The 22,541-nt window shown below is 36.6% G+C and overlaps 1 protein-coding gene across 4 annotated transcripts in view; it reads right to left on the reverse strand.

Annotated features, from left to right (window-relative positions):
* Galphao (G protein alpha o subunit) overlaps window positions 1-22,541 on the reverse strand; it is a 571,293-nt gene that overhangs the window by 210,661 nt on the left and 338,091 nt on the right. For 2 of the 4 annotated variants that reach the window (XM_069831369.1, XM_069831370.1), the window contains exon 4: window positions 3,334-3,494. In XM_069831369.1, the coding sequence (XP_069687470.1) occupies window positions 3,334-3,494 (161 nt within the window). Of the gene's footprint in view, window positions 1-3,333; window positions 3,510-22,541 lie in introns of all 4 variants that reach the window. The other 2 variants (XM_069831367.1, XM_069831368.1) reach the window with 1 other exon arrangement.

Genomic DNA, 22,541 nt, shown 5'->3' on the forward strand with positions numbered 1-22,541 from the left:
ATTCTATCACTTTATGTACAATAGCATTAACAAATGGTACATCACTGCAATAGAGTTTATCAATGAATTGCATGCACACATGAGAAGTGCTGATCAAAATGTATCACTACTAGAAAAGACACCCTAGCTTCTGGTAACGAGGTTAAGTAACTTATAATTAGGGACCGTACTTTGCTCCAGAAGGCTATAAGATTAAGGGGACACTCAACTTGAAAATTGGAGAAAAAGTGTCATAGAAATGAAAAATTAAATTTCTATACTAATTTAAGTGACAGAACTAAATCAATATGCAGAATTCTTCCCCTATTCATTGAGAAGTCACAGTCAAATGCACAAAGCCAAAAAATAAAAAATGATAATTAAAAGTGATATTTCAATTAATGATTGATTAAAATTGAAATATTTTTTATTTTGAAAAGTATTGGATCTAATGAGCTGAGATTTTTCATGTTACTTTCCATGTGTATATTAAACTTTTTCTCCAAATTTGAAAAAGATTAGTCAAATAGGAAAAAAGCTCCAAAATATAGTTGAGTGTCCCCTTAAGTAGCCTATTACTGGAGTTTTTGAGTGACGTGTAACTCTTTAGAACAGCGCCGGGCATGAGAGCGGCTCCGTTTAGCCGGTCAGAGCTGCTCTCGCTCCGCAAAGCACTTTAATTCCAAGCCAGTACAGAACGCTCACGCAGTGGCGGACTGACATTACAGCTACCTTCCCTGCATTAATATAACAAGAGCCACGGTTGTTCTATCCATTCAGTCTGTACTTTAATAAGGATATTACATTTATCTATTGTATAGTAAATACTTTATAACACTCTTATGAATTTAATGAAATAAACTTTGTTCTATGCACACATACAAATCATTAGGCTTATTTATACAATCTATGTGCACAGTGCTTTAAAAATTACATAATGGTATTAATAATATAAACATACACAATAAAGGATTGCAATCAGAAACACAAGAAGGAATTTAATAATGAACTGTCTCTTACACTTTTCTTCTGCATGAATAAACTATCGTAACAAAATGTACTTCTGTCAATCTGAAATTAATAAATATTTTCTACTGAAACAAAACTATTTGAAACTCAATAACCAACATAACTATGTGGTCGTTTTCCGAGACTTACGTTTCATTTGCAGAAGCCGTACAATGTTTGGAACAAATGAATTAGGCGCGGTATTATAAATACGGTTAATTTGATGTTCGAGTTAAACCAAAGTTAAACCTAACCGAGAGTTTAATCAACGTACCGTATTACAGAATCTCGGTTAAGTTAAACTGTAGTGGAATACGATTGGTATTATTGCTAGCAAAGAAAAGAAGACGATCGGTGCTGTTTTATTATGTTATTGCTGTTAAAATGGCCGATGTTCGTGAACAATCTCCATTAAGAAACATCTTTGTTCTTCGATAACAGAGAAAATATCATAACAAAACCTTTAGAGAACCAATACCACCTACTTCAGTATGCTTGTCAGACTTAACCTCACAGAGCTTCTTGGTGCTGGCTACCAACATTATACTCCCAAACACATTGCAACCAGACTAGATCATGCATGACCATCCGAAATTCAACTCCATACACAATCAGCTGAGTAATGAACTATAATATTAGTGTGCGTATTTTATAAGTTGTGCAGAATGTTTATCAAACAGAAGTCTGTCAAATAATATAATTATTTGTATGTGTTTAATAATGTTACGTAATATTACTAGATCCCAAAATTTTATGGTAAATCTTACCAGAAGACTGTCTGCCACACACAGTACAATGCGCAATAGGCTTACAGGAGATTTATGGACACATCCGAAATCTTCCATCGTTACCAGAGGAAAAATAACAACTATATAATAACTGATGCAAAGGTTCAAAAGGATGTTTTCAAAAATAAAAAGGAAATCGTTGACCTTTTCAAATAATCTTCAAAGCAAAACCCTAAAACACACATATTTTAGCACTTTATAATTTTTTGTTGCAAGTTGTATTCGAGTTTCAACTTTTCGAAACAAGGTTAGAAACTATAAAGTCTAATTCTGAAGATTAGGACTGTCTACTTCGAAAGCCTGATTCTGTTTTAAAACTCATGTTCATAAGTGGTGCACTCTATTTCGAAAAGTTCTTGGCCGCCATGGTCGTTCAGTAATATTGATCACTTCCTCATCGTCACTCATAAGTTCTCGGAAAACATCTGTCATGCCCGTATGTATAGCGGAAGTCGCCATCTTGCACTGTTGAGCCTTGAACTGCAGTTTAAACGGCAGAAGACTGCCTTGAGCCCTGAACTGCAGTTTAAACGGCAGAATACTGCGGATAAAGTTAAATTCAAGTTAACTCAAGATTAGCTGGTACATAAGGTTTATAATACGAACCAGAACGATAAACTTGAGTTTAAACTGAACGTAAGGTTTCAACGGCGTTGATAATACTGGCCCTTAGTCATGTTCAATCTCAAAATATGATTCAGGTTTTCAGGCGGGTGCACCTTCAAAGTTCGCCATCCTACTGCAGAGTCAACCACTCTTGTGACAGTGAATGACGTACAGAATGCATGCGTCACAGCGCTCGGGAGTATTGCTCTTTAAAGAAAACAGCGCTCATTTCTCAGAATCACGTAATGTGCCCAGCTCTGCTTTAGAATTACATGTAACTAAATACATCTACATTTTGCTCTATTATCCAATCATTATCATAACTATTATTCCTTTGTTTTCTGTATTGATGTTGTTTATATTTGCTACGTATTTTACACTGGTTGAGTGGAAGAGAAGGCCTTACGACCTTAACTCTGCCAGTACCAGTAAAAATAAACCAAATAAATAAATGAACAAATAATTTAAATTATAGGAAAGGTCACCATAAAATCAATTTTTATCCATAGAAGGCATTTTAACAGTCCCCAAGATCGTTTTGAATCATGAATAGAACGTCAACTACAGAACAAACAAGATTCAAGTGTTCGCTCATAGTACCTGTGCCAGGCGCCAATATGACGTCGCGCCATTATAGTCTAAGAACAACTAACCGTTACTCCGTACGCCCTGGGACAGAATACGGTTCCTATTTCTAATTTCCATCTGATAAATGCCACTATCCTGCGTGGGGTTTGAATCAGCGAGACTTGGACCGAATGCCAAGTATGGTAACCACTTGAATGCCGAAGCGAATCTTAAAAAAGTGAATGATTAAAATAAAACACGTGTGTGGATCAACCTTCCAAGTTCTTTCCATTACTGTGTGACCTTCAACTCATAAGTTCTATTGTAATTTCAGAGATGAAATACCCATTTCAATCTCAATCAAGAAGACGGACTGAATACTCACTATTTGGCCGAGTCGTTGAGCTGGTACTCGTTGGAACGCCCGAAGCACTCTTGTACGCCGATGTCGGCCCACAATCGCTTCATGGCTGCTAGGAGTTCCTCGGAAAACGGCTCCGTGTCTTCCATTCGCTGGATGACGTCGAACACCATTTTCGCGTCCGTCTGCAAACAAGAAGGCTACAGAGTACTTTCAGATATAGCTCTTTTTTCGTTGTTTTAATGACGCTGTACCGACTGCAGTAGTTGCTCAGTGCATATACAAAAAAAAAATGGAGCGATAACATTTAAAAGTGCTGTTGAAATTTTAAGGAAGTTCTTTCTGTTCTTGAATCAGAGGGAAGAGACGGGTAGACGATAGCAAATAGTACGCCTACGCCCTTTGTCCTCATATTTGACAACTGAAATTGGAAAACGTATGGCCCGTAACTAGTGACTTCCAATAAACGTCTAAACGCAATTTTCAAATGAATCTGATATTGCTATATTTCCACTCCAGCCAAGAAAATAAAACTAAAGAGAGCACTATTGCATTTTCACCACTGCAGTAGGTACAACGACGCCACTACAATAATACTCAAATGTAAAGAATATCGAGACATTTTCCGTAAATGGAATAATGCGCATAAAACGTCAAATAATACAGTATTAGCCTTTGCTTTCAATTCAGCATTGTAATCAATACATTCATTCATTGATAGTGTTCTGCCCGAGGGCAGGTCTTTCATTGCAAAACTCAGCATTCTCCAGTCTTTCCTAATCAATACAATGTTACCAGGGGCGTCTCGTCCTTCGGGGCTCAGCCCCGCATGAAAATTTGCGTAATACATTATTTCAGATATTTACGAACAACTCTCAAATATAGAGGAAGTCTTATTCTCTTTATAGTCAAGATTTGGACTTCATCTGCGCGGAGGAGATGCTATAGGCTAGTGTTCTGTTGTAGAAGCGACAGATAAATTCTAGCCCGGAGATGCTAGATCCCCAATACAGACCTTACGAGGAGAGTATGACGTAGTTCCTAGTTCGGCGTAGCGCTCAGTGCACGGAGATACTAGATCTTATACCATAGATGTTGCGAGGGAAGGCGCCGGGAGAGGGACGACTGTTGGGGCTCATTCAGTTCTGTCGCGGTCGCGTTCGTATCGCGGTAAAATAGTGTAATACAAGTAAAGCTAATGTAATTTTATGAGCAATGATGAAATGACTTTTTAGCTTTAGTACCACGCATGACAAGCTATAATCAATTAGCCCCGGACAAATTCCAGGTCACGAGACGCCACTGAATGTTACAATAAATGTATATAATACTTGCTGTTGCAACCAAACTCTTAAATCGCATATTTTCTTCTCCGTTTGATACATAATCCAGCCGGTCCTTCACAGTTAACATACAGGATGATTCACGACTGAAGACCTACGCTTTAAGAATTATCAACCGTTAAGGAGTTACAGCTGATTGAATACTACGGAAGTAGTAATGGTTTTGAGCAAAACTAAGAATTACTAACTTAAAATACACGGAAATATTAGTTCAAAATATTGTATTAATCATAAAAAACATACCTCACAATCAGTTTGAAAGCAGATTTTAAAATACCCCTCCTTCCACGTCAACGCACTTGACCGCACGGATGTGAATGGCGCGCGTGTAAAATGCCGTATCTCGACACGGCTGTCCATGATAAGCGCAGCTGATAATCACCAAGCCTATCTTCCCCTTCACTCCCGTACTTCTCGCCACAGCGCAACCCTCCGTTTAGTTTACATTTAAATGTTATCACGATGCAACTCCAAAGTCTGATTCACAGTAACACGTTTGGATTCTTACGAATAGCATGATAATCGAACCTAATGTTCATATGATATTTTACGCTCAAAATGGCCTATAGAACTAACTGATACTTGAAGTGAGGGTCATTAGTAGTGAATCACCCAGTATAACGTGATATCCAACGAGCGGTGGAGTTCCCAGTAGCGCACACACACAGTCACGAATGTTGTGGGAAGGTGTGACGAGGAATTCCGCCAGCAGTCAACAGCCAACGGTGGAGTGCGGATGTATTTGTTGCGAGTTGCGTTCACTGCGGCATTATTAATGCTGTATCATACAGTACTGTAATTATGTTTAGGAAATAGTATTGCCACTTGAGACCAATATACAGTAGAGCGTCTCGTTTAGGCACAGTGAAAACGAAGTGCACTTAACGTGTGGGGGAGGACGAGCCGTAAGATAAACACAAGGGATGCACAAGGTTTTAGTTACAACATTTATGGCGGAACATTAATTGAAATTATATTTTCCATAAACACACAAAACAAAACACAAATTGCATAACGTTATCATATACACATTTTAACAAACAAGAAATTGTAACGTTGAAATAATTCAATATAACAAATCAAATTTTGCTACTTATATGAAATTGCTTTCAAGCAGTATTTTTTACAGTAATGAATTTCATTCTCTGTATGACTAACGTACGTAATATCACCGTCTTCTGTGGCCGAATTAACAAAACAGTACCTGAATAAATTGAACTTTGAGAAGGGATAATTATGTTTACGAAATAGTGTTGCTTTTTAAATTATGGTTTATTTAACGACGCTCGCAACTACAGAGGTTATATCAGTGTCGCCAGTGTGCCGGAATTTTTAATAGTGTTGTCACTTCAGACCAATGTACTGTATTTTTGTTAATTCGGCCACAGAAGACGGTGATGTTATGTTAGTCATACAAAGAATGAAATTCATGATCGTAAAAAATGCTGCTTGAAACAGCATCATATAAGTAGCAAAATTTGATATATTAAATTGAATTATTTCAACGTTACATTGTTTGTTAAAACGTGTAAACGGTAACGTTATGCAATTAGTGTTCTTTTGTTTTGTGTGTTTTTGGAAAATATAATTTCAATTAATGCTCCGTCATAAATGTTGTAACTAAAACCTTGTGCATCCCTCGTTTTTATCGTACGGTTCATCCTCCCCTCCACACGTTACCTGCACTTTGTTTACGTTTTCACTGTGCCTAAACGAGACGCTCTACTGTACATTATACGAAACAAATCACTGGATTTGAAATATACTGAACATTATTTAAACAATTCAAACTTCACTTAACAAAGAGAAATAACAATTATTCCAATTGAACACGAAAATAATATGGCAAGTACTTAAATCACTTTTACTCCTTCACACTGAAGTTGATGGTGAAGTCTGTACGTTGGCCAGACTGTTAACCTTCAGTCAGCTGTTCATAGTGCAATTACGTACTGTATATTAAGATTAAAAAAAAAAATTATTTTCAAAATATTTTCGTGCAAAAAATGCTGGACAATAGTACACGTTCGTGAAGTGCATTACAAAATCTCGGAAATTGAAAAATTCGCTCTGCTCATTTTTCAATTTTTCCTCGACTTTGTAAAAAGCACTTCCCAACCTTGTATCGTAATACACTAATACAGTCTTTTTTTTTTTTTTGTAAGTGAGAGTTTTACTATGTTTTTACATAGTGACGTAGTAACATGTAAACTATTTGCTCTGTATCTCAGGGACCCTGCGCGAGCTCTGCCGGGTTAAATATAAGGACAACAGAAACACTCAAGTCATACACTAAGCTTCAGAGCCATAGTGGGGCAAGCGCCATTTATTAAAAACAGAGAAACCATGGTTTAAAGTTAAGTGAATACCATAGCTTAATGAGGATTGACATATCATTTAGTTTTAACGTGCATACTTTATACAGGGATATTTTATTTTACTAACATTTTTAATATTAACCTGGCTATATCTTCGAATTAAAGGACTAAAACTGGCAACACCGCTTGCTCCCCCTTCCAAGACTGGAATTCGATTATACTGGCGTAAAATACAAATCACTTTACTAGGTATAGGAGGGAAGAAAAGTAGTTCATCCATTTATGTAAACTAGGAAATATCACAATTTTGAGTTTGATAATTTTCATTAGGTTTTTGTTTAATCAAAATACAGTAGGCCTACTGTATTAACACTCACGAATTGCGCTATCCATTCGGAAGTATTAATTATGCAGTGTATATTGTACTGTTACAGCACATTAGCGTACAATATAGAGAATGAAGTTAAATTGAAAAATAATCATAATATGGATATTTAAACACATTTTTGAAAATGGTGGCCGTTCTTTTCGATACAGGCTTCAGTTATTTTGTGCATATTATCGCACTATAGACTATTGTACCTAATTTCAATTACCAGTTTCGTCCTTCGTACAAGTAACTCATGTTAAAATAATTCTATACCTACTCTATAAAAGAGTGCCTTACGTACTGTAAATTTAATCTTCACTTCTGCCCGATCCGAAAAGATAAAATTACTCAGAAATGCTATCTACTGTCCGTTCAAGTGGTTTTGTCGCAGGGTCGTAGAAAAGGAGGGAAATCATGTGATAGTTAATTACTTAACGAGGCCCTTTTATTGAAGTTATTTTTAAACAGTTGTATAATATTACGTAGACGTCCAATTCCTAACAGAAATTAATGTTTTCAGAAAAGAGCTAAGACAGCCCAGCTACTAGACTTTGCAGAGGGACGAACAGAAGAAAGTGGTGGAAACCGGGATGCGACGTACGCAAACGGAAGACAGTACCTGTGCGAAAATATGTTTCAATATTGGAAGCTCTTTCGTCACTGGAAAACGCGAATATATTTCTGGAACTCACTAACTCAGTACTGCATACGCGGCCTCGGTTCTGTGTGGAGATCGGAAGTTTACTAGTAGAGGGGGTGGGAATGAAGTACATTCAAAAACTCAGGTACAATAAAAATTGAAGTAAAAATAAAATGATGTTCCTGTATTACTTGCTGTATATTTCAATTGAACTGTGGTAATAACCTTATTTTAACCCTCGTTTTCTACGGTTTTAGTAAATGGCTCTTGGCCACTATGGTTCTGAATCCTTAAATTCCTGAACAAGTAAAAGTCCTTTTGCAGAAACGGGAGGTGAATCCGAGACTGCCTGGTCCGTAGCCAGCATTGCTGAGATTGGCCTCACTTCGAGGAACGTTGCATTAAGGTAAGAATGGGGCTTGGCGGCTCGGTTGACAATTACGAAGACATCTGGAGCTCGAATCGCATTAACAGCCCTAAACCGTGAAAGCAACCCCACTTCAGCATCCTCCTCGTGTTGGGTGGAACCCACTAACTGGCTGCATCCGGGGAGCAAGGATGGATGGGAAAATTACGAGGGCAACCTGGCCCACGATCACAATCACACGTGACAGCCGTTTCCTATTCACTGGATGGGGGACAACACGGCAGGAATCGGGCCCTTCAAATTCGCCACAGCAAAGCGTTTTACACCTGGCAAAGAATAGTTTTACAACTGAATGAGCCCCCAAGGCGATAAGTGAATAGCGAGAGTTATATTTAAAATTGTGTTAACATTATACACTGATAATATATTGAAATGATTCATTATCATCTAATTCAAGAACTGGATTCCGATCTTACTGGTATGAAGATTGTGAACTAACGCCAGATATTTATCTTGCTTGGCGAGCCCGTGGTCTAGGCAGAGATTTTCTACGGATACTCTGGTTCTCTTATGACATCCAAACTCACTACCACCTCCACCACAACCACCACCACCACCACCACCACCACCACCACCACCACCACCACCACCCATTACGAGAGCAATACAGATCCATCATCTTATTTATTTATTTAACCTGGTAGAGATAAGGCCATTAGGCCTTCTCTTCCCCTCTACCAGGGGATTACAACTACAACATTAAGAATACAATTACAATTATAATTACTATTAATATTAAATTTACAGATACAATAAAAATCAAAGTACTAAAAGATTAACTGATTAATAAAAGCTAGACAGTTTATTGTAAAAGTTAAGAAGAGAGAAGCATTTCTTTTATTGATTAAGTACAAATTAAACCTACTCTACGCAGTAAGAAAATGCTTAATAAGCTTCCTTTGAACGCTACTAAATTCCGACAGTCTCTGATGTCACTGGGTAGGGTATTCCACAAGCGCGAGAGCGAGATTGTGTATGATGATGAATACGATGATGTCTTATGTGTTGGTATGGCTAGTATGAGGCTATTTTGCGTGCGTGTGAAGAGATTATGATATGATGACAGGTAACTGAAACGGGAGGCAAGGTAGGTAGGTAGGTGTAGAAATGTGAAGAACTTGGAAAAGGAGAACAAGAGAATGAAAATTTCTACGTTCGTTAAGCCGTAGCCAGTTTAGAGTTTGGAAAGTTGGGGTAATGTGGTCAGCGCGACGGACATCGCAGACGAAGCGAACACAAGAATTATGAACACGTAATTTTTGCGACTGGTTGACAATGAGGTCAGTCAGTAGAAAATCACAATAATAGAAGTGGGGCATTACTAGTGTTTCCACTAGTATTTTCTTGAGTGATAGCGGAAGGAATTTTCTGTGTTGCAATCTGGATAATCTCTCACGAACTAAGTGATATCCAGTTCTCGGCATTAGCGACATCTATGATCCTGATCGGATAATCTATAGTAGTCAAGTTGAATAGCGGCAAGATAAGAGCCCTGCCATTCGAAAAAATCAGATATTCACAAACAGTGAAATCTCTTTGCTAATATAGTGAATATAGCATATTACTAAAATACAAATATATCAAATCTCTTTGGTATGACTTGGTTTTAGACCAGCGGTGACCAAAACTCGAGCTGCAGTAATTACATGCGACAGACAGGAAGTAAGCAGACAGAGGAAAGGTACCTGGCATGAAAACTACAACCAGTGGTGGTTCCTGTACTAACATCTTGATCTATCCCACGGATAAAAATCTCAAGTTTTGCTGTATTAGTAATGTCACTGCTGTCATCAAGAGTCAGTGAATAATATACGATTTTTCTTCCTTCTTTTTTTAACCTTCCTCTTGAATATACTCTAATCTAGAATTTTCTAAATTCTTCTCTCGATACTTGGTCAAGAAATTTTAGTTTTTCAAAATTAAAAACTTCTTATGGAAAAGTTATTTAAGCTATTTTAATCGTTACTCTTTTGAGAAATTCTGTTGTATTAAGAGGTTTTAGCGCACGTGATATTTCAAATCCCATTAGGTACCTGACTTCCTTACATTTATTTATCTCATCTTTCTCTTCCTGGCTATGTTTTAAGACGTCAAATCCTGGCGCTTAACAGTTCGTTGGCACATAATATTGAAATCAGTTTTTCTACAATATTATTATTAAATGAATAGCTAATAAATAGTTACCCTCATCTAAAGATTAAGAAGATTAAAATTGAGATAAAACATAATAATTTTATCCTTCTAGGGAGAAGATCTAAAAAATCAATATTCTTGCACGTACAGAAGAATTATAGAAACACATACTTAGTGGTCAGTAATAATAATAAACTATATCTGTCAATCTTCATTAAACTATGGTATTCACTTAACTTTAACCCTTGCTTTCTCCGTTTTTAATAAATGGCGCTTGGCCCACTATGGCTCTGAACCCTTCATCCAATGTCACATTATTTTTCCCTCACTGTACAAACATTGGCCGAAATATTTCATCAACATTGGGCGTTTCGAATTATTTATGGATCGTCTACGAACATAGTCTCCTCCATAAATTATTTTGTTGTATGTTGCAATATACAGAGTAATAAAGCAAATGTTGTTAGGAAAATAGCGCAAAAATTAAGGACATCTATACAAGACTGGAATGCTAAACTACATAACACATAAATGCGATAACCCGATTTTAATTAGATTAGGAGTTAAGCTGATCCATGTAGACTTAAAGGTAAGCGAACTTCAATTAACCTGACGCTTGTCATAAACTTGTATAACTGTCCGAAGAAGAGACGTAGCCAGGAAATTAGACATCCTCCGAGCACAATTCCTTGACAGGTACACCGACAGAGAACTTAAAGTGAGGCACAGTAGTAACGTCTCATAAAACATAAAGGAGTTCAACTGGACGGAGTTACGCAATAATAGACCAACCGACAATTTGAAAAAAATTATATATTTGCACAAATCTGTTGATGGCACGCTAATTTAACTTGGAAAAAAATCAAGAATGTGATATATGAACTTTGTTGCTATTTATAAGCAATAATTCCTTTACCGCATAAAATTAATTTATTTTCCTTTGAAATATTAATTCAACCGCTGGTCTGTATTAAAAATCGGTTAGCCTTTTTTCGTATTATTTATGTATTTTTTTTTGTAATAGTATGAATGTTATAATACTTCTTGCGTAAAATGCTTTATAAAAACAGATTTATTTGAATGGCCAATATCTCGTAACAGGTTTTTGGCGCTTGGTCTCTTATTGCGTAACTCCGGCCAATTAGGCCTATAAGTACAACTCCGGGTTACATCAACTGCTTGTTTATGCGGATTTCGTGAACTATTGCGGAAAACACGGGAATTTTACATCAAGCAAGTAATGAGATAGGTTTGGAAGTAAACCCCGAAAAGACAAACTAGGCTATATGATTATGTCTCGTGACCAGAATATAGTACGAAATGGAAATATAAAAATTATAAATTTATATCCTTTGTAGAGATGGAAAAATTCAAATACCTCTCTGGCCATCGGCGTGGCTCAGTCGGTTAAGGCGCTTGTCTGCCGGTCTGGAGTTGCGCTCGGGCGCAGGTTCGATCCCAGCTTGGACTGATTATTTGGCTGGGTTTTTTCCGAGGTTTTCTCCAACCGTAAGGTGAATTCCAGGTAATCTATGGCGAATCCTCGGCCTCATCTCGCCAAATACCATCTCGCTATCACCAAACTCATCGACGCTAAATAACCTCGTAGTTGATACAGCGTCGTTAAATAACCGACTAAAATAAAGTAAAAAAATAAATTCAAATATCTTGGAGCTACAGTAACAAATATAAACGATACTCTGGAGGAAATTAAATGCAAAATAAATATAGGAAATGCCTGTTATTATTCAGTTAAGAAGATTATATTAGCCAGTCTGATTTAAGAAAAAAATTGAAAGTTAGATTTTATAAAACAGTTATAATATCGGTTGTTTTGTGAAACTTGCTCTCTTATTTTGAGAGAGAGGAACAGAGGTTAATGGTGGGGCTAAGAGGATGAAGTTCCAAGAGAATGGAGAAAATTACGCAACGCAGAACTGCACGCATTGTATTCTTCATCTGACATAATTATGAACATTAAATCTAGACGTTTGAGATGGATATGGCCTGTAATACGTATTGGTGAATCGAGAAATGCATATAGAGTGTTAGTTGGAAGACCTGAGGGGAAAAGACCTTTATGTATATGGGAGGATAATTATTAAAATGGATTCGAGGGAAGTGGGATATGATGCTAGGGACTGGATTAATATTGCTCAGGATAGGGACCGATGGCGGGCTTATGTGAGGGCGGCAATGAACCTCCGGGTTCTCTAAAAGCCATTTATAAGTAAGCAAGTAAATAAATAAGACTGTCCAACGAACTATGGTGTTTATCAGTACGGTGGCGAAGTATACGTCCATGTATAGGCTGGTAACTTTTTGTTTCGAGTTGACTCACTCAAAGAGGTAATTCCATCTGTTGTAAATCTACAACACGGGATCTACGAGTTTTCAATTTTAAATCCCTTTCGAAAGAAGCCAAGATCTCCGGAAGCTTTCGTTTACAGTTGTCTCATTCAGAGATAGGGTAATTTAATGTGGCATAAATCTAAGAATGAAACTTACAGAAAGACTTTCGTCGGCTCTTTAACAAAGTTGTGTGTGGTTCCTAATTTCCCGACTTCGTTGTCTGCATTCTCCCCAATTTCTTTTACAACACATTTACAGCTTAAGTCACTCACCCATAACCATAGCAAGTACGAAATTCTACATTTTTTCAAGTTGTCTGATTGTTTCGTACAGTTAATTCCCAAGTAGCATTTTTAAATCTCGAACCGTTTTGATTTGCTTATGTATAGTTTTCGTGTTATTGTGTACTACAAGAAATGTGTTGCGTAAATGGTGACTATTTAAGTAGGAATTACTTCATTTGGCGATCTGGATAAGAAGTGACAGGCAAACACTTCAGTACAATTTATTGTAAAACTTAGCAAAAGTAATAAAAAAGACTCAACTTAATAAGGAAAAAAATTCAAGAGGAATAAATAACTATATCAATGCCATTTTATTGGGTTATTTTACGACGTTTTATTAATATCTAGGTTAATTAGAGTCTGAATGAAATGAAGGTGATAATGCCGGCTCCAGCACCGAAAGTTACCCAGCATTTGCTCATATTGGGCTGAGGGAAAACCCCGGAAGAAACCTCAACCAGGTAACTTGCCCCGACCGGAATTTTAACCCGGGCCACCTGGTTTCGCGGCCAGACGCGCTGACCGTTACTCCACAGGTGTGGACCTTCAATAACATTATAAAAGTTATAAAAAATCAATAGAACTAAGCTACAAAGTAACTTAATAAATGGAAAGTTTTCAGGAAAAAGTATAAACTGTATTAGTAAAATCACAAAACTTAGCAAAATGAACTAGTTAAAACAAATTACTTAATACGGAAAATTATTACAGATAATCATATTAATAACAATATAAAACATAATATATCTTGAGTCTTGCATACACTACTTTTAACACTTATTACAGAATATTGATGAATGGGCGACTTACTAGTGTTATATAATTAAGCACGTGGGCTTACAGCTGTTTCGGTATATACCCATCTGGATCATAGCGTCATCTTGATATCGCTGCCTGTTGTAAGGGTGTGTTTGTGTGTTGTAGTATGGAATCAAATAGTGAGTGTGTTCTGAAATTGTTCTGTGTGTTCAGAATTTGATTTGGGTGTGTTTTAGTGTGTCTGTATATTTCATATTCTTCTAGTGTGTTGAGCTTTTGGTTTTTGGGTTGGATGTGTAGGATTTCCATGTCTGTATCTATGTTACTGTATGTATTTTAATAATACAAAAGTCATTCGAAAATTAGTGGCAACACTGCTAATATTCAGCTTCCCTAGCGGTGACTATACCTGGTAAAGTTTATCTTGTCTCAGTAGCAATAAAACCAAGTCCCTTCAAATGAGGGTGGAGATTATAGGAGGGTTGTAAATTTTCAGTATTCCTTTCAAAACCTTGTTATTGTACAGGCTACCGGAACTCAGTTTCTTGAAAGACAAGCTCAGTGACGGAACTACACAGTACGAAGAGAGATATTTTGTTATTTTATTTTGCGCTACAAAATGTATCAACTAGTCCCTTCCGCCACTGGATGGATGGACGGCATCGCTCCATTCCCCCATCGCCATAACAACATAGACGAAGTAAGAAATATATCTCCTTTCTCTCTCTTTTCACAGTGAGACAAGATTCATCACACAGGCTTTAATGTAAGCTGATAGTATAAGATGAAGTGGTACCTGATATGTTATTTTTAAGTTATTGGTGTCATTTGTACTCGCCGAGGTCTGAATTAAGGTCTCCGACGAGGAAAGACGACATGGTAACTATCAGACGGCATCTGTGGTTTAAGTGCTAGTGAGCTGTTCATTCAGGCGGCCCGGGTTCGATCTCCAATGAGGCCGTAATGGATTTATGATGGACAAAACAGATCTTGCAGAGGATTTTTCTCTAGATATTCCCGTTTCCCTCCATCATTCCACCAACACACTTCACTTCATCCACATTTACCCTCTTCCATCATCATCTCCGTTTCTTTCCCCCATTTCGGATTTGCGACTGATGCAGAGTCGGCTACGAGCCGCCACTGAACTTGGATACCGTGTAAGTGGTCATTAGCTGCTGGTGATTGTGCTATGTACGGTGAGCTCTACCCCAGTCACCTGGTACCTCGTGGGACCGTGGATGAGGGACTGCGGTGATGCCTACGTGGAAGGGTAAAGGGACTCTACAGGCTTTAGAGGAGTTCGGAGACGGCCTGAAAGGCAGCGGTGACCAAAACGGGTGTCGTGATTACATCGTATAATCACAGACATTCAAACGGGTACGAGGAGTTCCTGTACATTGATGTGTCTTTCATTCACGTACTGAAAGGCAAGCTGTGGCGGTATCATGTCGCTCTACAAACTCTATCTCTACAAGCAGTAAAAGTGGTTACGCAAAGAATGAGGAGAACTTTTTTGTTGTTCTGTCGGACAAAATGTAATATATTTACTTTGCTCAACGGTTCAATTAGGAGTATAAAGAAACATAAATTGCCACGCTGAATAATGTATTATTATTATTATTATTATTATTATTATTATTATTATTATTATTATTATTGACCACTAAGTATGTGTTCCTATCATTCTTCTGTACGTGCATGAATATTGTAATTTTTAGATCTTCTCCCTGGAAGGATAAAATTATTCGGTTTTATCTCAATTTTAATCTTCTTAATCTTTAGATAAGGGTAACTATTTATTAGTTATTCATTTAATAATAATATTGTAGAAAAACTGATTCAATATTATGTGGCAAGGAACTGTTAACCGCCAGGAATTGACATGTCTTAAATCATAGCCAGGAAGAGCAAGTTCAGATAAATAAATGTAAGGAAGTCAGCTATCTAATGGGGTTTGAAATATCTCTTGCTCTAAAGTCTTTTAATAGAACAGAATTTCTCAAAAGAGTAATGATTAAAATAGATTATATAACTTGTCCATAAGAAGTTTTTAATTTTGAAAAACTACGAATTTCTCGACCAAGTATCGAGAGAAGAATTTAGAAAATTCCAGATTATGTTCAAGAGGAAGATAAGCAAGAAAAATTGTATATTATTCACTGGCTCTTGATGACAGCAGTGACATTACTGATACAGCAAAGCTTGAGATTTTTATCCGCGGGATTGATCAAGATGTTGGTATAGGAACCATCACTGATTGTAGTTTTCATGCCAACTACCTTTCCTCCGTCTCCTTACTTCATAGGATGTCTATCGCATGTAATCACTGCAAATCGGGTTTTGGTCACCGCTGCGGTAAGGGGATATCTAGTGTGGGAAGGCCGTAGGGTATGCGCATCATTGAAATCACAAGTAGCACAATGAGCTCATCCAAGCGGCCTACGTTAGTACAGTTCCAGTCCGTGCCCCTCCCCTTACGGCGGAATTTCCATTTGGGCTCGCTGGGAATTGAACCTGGGCCTCCGACTTGGAAAACTGACGTTCTGTTTACTTACTATTCTGAGTAAAGAAGAACTTCTCGGCTATTCGCTAAAGAATAAAACAAACAAAATAATGTATCCTTATTAGGCGTATCGATTTATTTACACAGCCAAGAATTCCAAGTAACTTTCTAAATGCTTTTTAGTTATAATCAGGGAAAGGATTTATATGTAAATACATATTTACTTATAAAGCTAATATAATTTATATTTTGCATTATCTTTATGTTTCACAATGTGTAGGGTTGAAAAATCCTACTTTTATTTTCCATATTTTTCCATATTTTAGAGTTTAGTACATATTTTCGTTAATTTCCATATATTTTCCATATTTCATATAAAACAGTCCATATTATATTAGGTTTAACAATAAAACAAAACAAAATTCCATTAACTTTTAAAAATACATTTCAACAATAGAGATTTAAACACATGTTCAGTAATCCCTTTAACATCAGAGTTATTTGAAAATTAGCAGTCCTATCAACAATGGGAAAGTAAGTTACAAAACTGTATTAATTTAATTTAAAATTTTTAACAGACTTCAGTTGTGCAGCTCAACAGTTAAATGCCAGTCAGAGTACACATAGGTTCAGTTTTGTAAATCATACTATAAAGACGGTAAATATGCCAAAAGTACGTCATTCAGTCAATTTAAAATCAAAACTAACAAGTTACATTTCAGAATTTAAAGAAGATGGTTTATCAACTGACAATAAAATATTATTTTGTAATTTGTGTCAGTGTGTAGTATCATCTACACAAAAGTTCCTGGTGCAACAACACATTACAACTAGTAAACATCAGGCCAACAAACAACTAAATTCCAAGCAGAGTCAATTGTTTTTAACACAACCAACAACATCGAATGTAAGATCTGAGTTTAACATCGACCTGTGCCGTTCTCTCATCTCTGCTGATATTCCTCTCTACAAACTAAAGAATAAGGTCTTCAGGGAATTCCTTGAAAAATATACTCAACATACAATCCCGGATGAGTCAACACTTAGGAAGACGTATGCTCCATCCATCTACGATGAGACAATACAGAAGATAAGAGATGAAATTAAAGATAGTTCAATTTGGGTTTCCATTGATGAGACTCCCGACAAAGAAGGTAGACTTGTTGGTAATGTAGTTATCGGTTTGTTAAGTGAACAATATTCTGAACGAATTCTTTTACATTGTGATGTTCTAGAAAAGTGCAATAACAAAACTATAGTTAAACTGTTCAACGAAGCTATGGGTATCCTGTGGCCAAAGGGTATTATGTACGATAATGTGTTATTCTTTATTAGCGATGCTGCCCCTTATATGGTCAAAGCTGGACAAGCATTATCTGTTGTATATCCTAAATTGACTCATTTTACTTGTGTGGCGCATGCATTTCATCGTGTGGCAGAAGTGGTCAGAGACAATTTCCCTAAAGTAGATTTGTTGATTTCATCAGTGAAAAAAGTATTTCTCAAAGCTCCCAGTAGAGTTAACGTGTTGAAAGAAATGTACCCTGAAATTCCATTGCCACCAAAGCCAATTTTAACTAGATGGGGTACATGGCTAGAAGCAGTTGAATATTATGCCGAACATATAGACTCTATTAACAATGTTCTCCTTGCATTGGACTCTGAAGATGCAGTCTCAATTGATACTGCGAAAACAGTTACCTGTGACATAAGTGTGAAGAATGACTTAGCTCACATTCAGCATACATTTTCATGCATCATAAAAACGCTCAAAAGTCTCCAAAATAGGCACCTTTCACTATCTGAAAGTTTTGAAATTATAAATAGTACTGTGGAACAACTGAATCGTGGTAGAGGTAAAGTTGCAGATGCAGTAAGAGCTAAGGTGGACACTGTACTTTCAAAAAACCCTGGATATGAAGAACTACAAAAGGTTGTTGCTGTGATGAGTGGTGAATCAACAGTGAAGATTAACTTGGACTTATCCCCAGCAGACATTGTGAAATTGAATTATGTACCAGTTACTTCTTGTGACATCGAACGCTCTTTTAGTCAGTATAAATCTATCCTCAGAGACAATAGAAGAAGATTTACTTTTCAGCACTTGAAAGAAATGTTTGTAACCTATTGTTATGGTAACAGACAATAAAAATTGTGTTTTGTTGAAACTACATTGGAAGATAAGGTACGTCCATTATATTTTTTGTTTAGTTTGATTAAAATGTACCAATATTTAACGTACATAGTCATTTTTTTATAATTTTAAGTCCATATTTAATTCCATATTTTGGTAAAAATCCATATTTAATTCCATATTTTGGTAAAAATAACTACATATATATTTACATATTTCATATATTTTTAGTCCATATAAATCCGTTCCCTGGTTATAATGCAAAATTCAATAGTTTCGTAATAGTAATATGCGTTAAAAGAGCGGTATGTTGAAGTTTTCATGTTCGAGGAAAAGTTTGAAAAAGTGAAACGTAGTTGAGCTTTTTTAATTTGCGAGAATTGAAAGAAAAGATACCGCTCGTGTATCGTACATTATTTTGTGCGAAGATCGTTTATTACATACCTGAAAGAGGAATTTCTAATTAGTTGCAATGAAATCTCCATCTTGGTTTCTGTTCAATGACTGCAAATTTGCAAAACAAAACTATCTATCTTCAACATTGTTGCTTTTAAATTTTTCTGTGTTTACTATACTCCAGCAGGACGTGATATACGTCTGTCTTTTTTCTCCCCCAGTCTATAAATACGAACTTAAAACAAACGGCTTCCTTAATGTCACGAATGCAGTAACTTTAGTGGAGTTATAGAGTTTACTTAATTTTTGCAAATATTTAAAAACAATAATTAACGGTTAGGGAAAACACGGAAATTTTACTTGAAGCAAGTAAAGCGATCGGTTTGGAAGTAAATCCCGAAAAGACAAAGTATATGATTATGTCTCGTGACGGGAATATTGTACGAAATGGAAATATAAATATTGGAGATTTATCCTTCGAAGAGGTGGAAAAATTCAAATATCTTGGAGCAACAGTAACAAATGTAAATGACACTCGGGAGGAAATTAAACGCAGAATAAATATGGGAAATGCGTGTTATTATTCGGTTGAGAAGCTCTTATCATCCAGTCTGCTGTCCAAAAATCTGAAAGTTAGAATTTATAAAACAGTTATATTACCGGTTCTTCTATATGGCTGTGAAACTTGGACTCTCACTCTGAGAGAGGAACATAGGTTAAGGGTGTTTGAGAATAAGGTGCTTAGGAAAATATTTGGGGCTAAGCGGGATGAAGTTACAGGAGAATGGAGAAAGTTACACAACACAGAACTGCACGCATTGTATTCTTCACCTGACATAATTAGGAACTTGAAATCCAGACGTTTGAGATGGGCAGGGCATGTAGCACGTATGGGCGAATCCAGAAATGCATATAGAGTGTTAGTTGGGAGACCGGAGGGAAAAAGACCTTTAGGGAGGCCGAGACGTAGATGGGAGGATAATATTAAAATGGATTTGAGGGAGGTGGGGTATGATGATAGAGACTGGCTTAATCTTGCACAGGATAGGGACCGATGGCGGGCTTATGTGAGGGCGGCAATGAACCTTCGGGTTCCTTAAAAGCCATTTGTAAGTAAGTAAGTAAGTAATTAACAGTGAAATTTAGGTGAAATTGCAGTGGTAAGTTTCCAATTTATAATTATTACTATATTGAACGTCTCTAAAAATAATGAAGAGGGAAATTGTTATATGTGTTAGGTTGGGAATACTGAATGTGGGATTTTAGACTTACCGCGGATTGGTTTTGTGCGGAAACCAAACAAATACGCACGATCTCCCACAAATGTATCTTTTGATCGTACGCGGAAACAGAAATTTTAATCAGGTGTTCATGATGTGATCGTGGCTTATCAGCCTTCCAGGGGAGACGAGTGTCAACGAATGACGAAGTTTAATGACATCAGAAAGCTGCCAGTTAGTTGTTGTAAAATGTTAATGCCATACACTGAACCTGCCTAGGCCTACTTCTCATTTTCTGAGAACGGTAAAGGAAAAGAATGTTATTGGTTGTTCCTATAGCAACCAAAGCGCTATTGATCTAAATTCCGAGTGCTTTACCAGATTGAAGTGCGGCAATGCATTATGCATGCTGCGGAGCTGATTTCACCAAATAGAATAGAATCAATAACAAAGTAAATGATGTCTATACTAGAGCGTATAAATTATTGTCAGCAACATTTATTATTACCTGTTTCATAACCAAGGAGTGACAGTGGAGTTCAGTAAGTTATACTTTAAATAACGATACTTTTTTCTACAATTAAATGTTCTGTGACTATAATTTATTTATTCCTGTAAACTTGTAGACCAAGGCATCCTACCTAAGGCTCGCGTCACTCAATGGGCGCTAGTTCGAGTCCCAACAGGAGAAGAAATTCTCTCACGAAATTTCGGCCAGTGTATGGAACCGGTGCTCACCCAGCATCGTGATGCATTTGGGAAGCTACGATAGTTACTGAAATCCAGTTACGACAAATAGGTATAAAGGCTGGGGGAATCATCGTGTTAACCACACGACACTTCCATTTATGGGACAGGTCTCGGAATTTAATGATCATACCTCATATTGCGCTAACCCTCAAGCTAGGAGCATTTCCAAAACCACACCCAAGATGATTTACGTGTTAGCCTGTCAATCATACGGCCACGTATAGAGAAACTCTATGCAACCCACCAAGCGCAGACTTCACATTAATTTAAACAGGTGTATTTCCAAAAACGATAATAAAAATCTTTTATCGGACATACAGCATAGACAGGTTGACACATACCTTTGTTTTTTTCTACTGCCACTCAAGTTGCTGCTTGTATTTTGTTAGAATTTTCGATTGCGTGTTAACATCGGCCTATTTACAATACTGGATGTCCGACACTTCATAGAAATTGTTATAAATGTTTTTCTAACGGAACGTTCTGGAACGGCATTCTGGTAACTTTTTGTTACATTTTTCATCATGGAACCGAAATATGTGGCAATAACTATGTTTTTAATAATATTTTTCTTTGAATTCCGCTTAGGCCTCGGAAGTCTTAGTTGGACGAAAAGGAGGTTGAAAACGACAAAATTCCCGTGCAGTGAACAGTAACCATCTCCCCGTCCGCTATAAAATATTCTGTACAGAGTTCCACACCTTTTTCTCCAGAAGAAAAGCACTGGTTGTTATTATTATATCACTATTTTTAATAAAACATAGAAGTGTGTCGCGATATCATGGGCGTTCAGTAAAGTGTGTCGTCAGTCAAAAAAGTTGGGAACCACTGGTATAATCAATGGCGCGGCAAGCATATTTGTTCAAAAGGTTTCGCTTGTGCAAAACTATTAAAATTAAGTTGCAGTGTTATCATGATATAGTTCATTATTTACATTCACCGTAGGCTTGCTGTACCGCTACTTATGAAGTGAGCGTCAGACATTTAAACTCTGTCCGTACAAGGCTGTATTTCTCGATAAATTCAGTGTTACAAAAATGCGAAGCCTTGTAATTAATAATAATAAATATTAATTATTGATAATAATAATCTATATATATAATTTGAACTGGTAATGGAAATTACGGGAAAACGGTTGAACGGATTTCAATAAATGATCCCTCATTTTGAAGCTTGGAACCCGAAGTTTTTCAGGAAAATAGTAGTTTTCAGTGAAATGTCAATTTTCCTACATTATTTTCCTATTTTCCAAAATCCATCTGTCGTCAGTTTTGAGAAATATGGCTTTTCAGAATAAAACAAAACACACACTACAATAAACAACACGCTATTACACGAAGGCCATGACGTGCAGGATTGCTGACATATTTAGAGCTCAAATTCAATTGGTTATTAAAAACTTCAAGACTTACTAAAAATAATTTACAGGTCTGATTCTGCGGTGTTCAATTTTCGATGTACAGCTGTGTATTGGATATTAAAACCTACAAAACTTGAGGTGGTTTGATGATATTATTACCATTAGAAATGAAATATTATTATAGTTACTGCCATGCTGTAACTATTTTTCATTAATTACACACCACATTAATGCTATATT

Source organism: Periplaneta americana, chromosome 7, assembly GCF_040183065.1.
Source record: "Periplaneta americana isolate PAMFEO1 chromosome 7, P.americana_PAMFEO1_priV1, whole genome shotgun sequence".
Lineage (NCBI taxonomy): Eukaryota > Metazoa > Arthropoda > Insecta > Blattodea > Blattidae > Periplaneta > Periplaneta americana.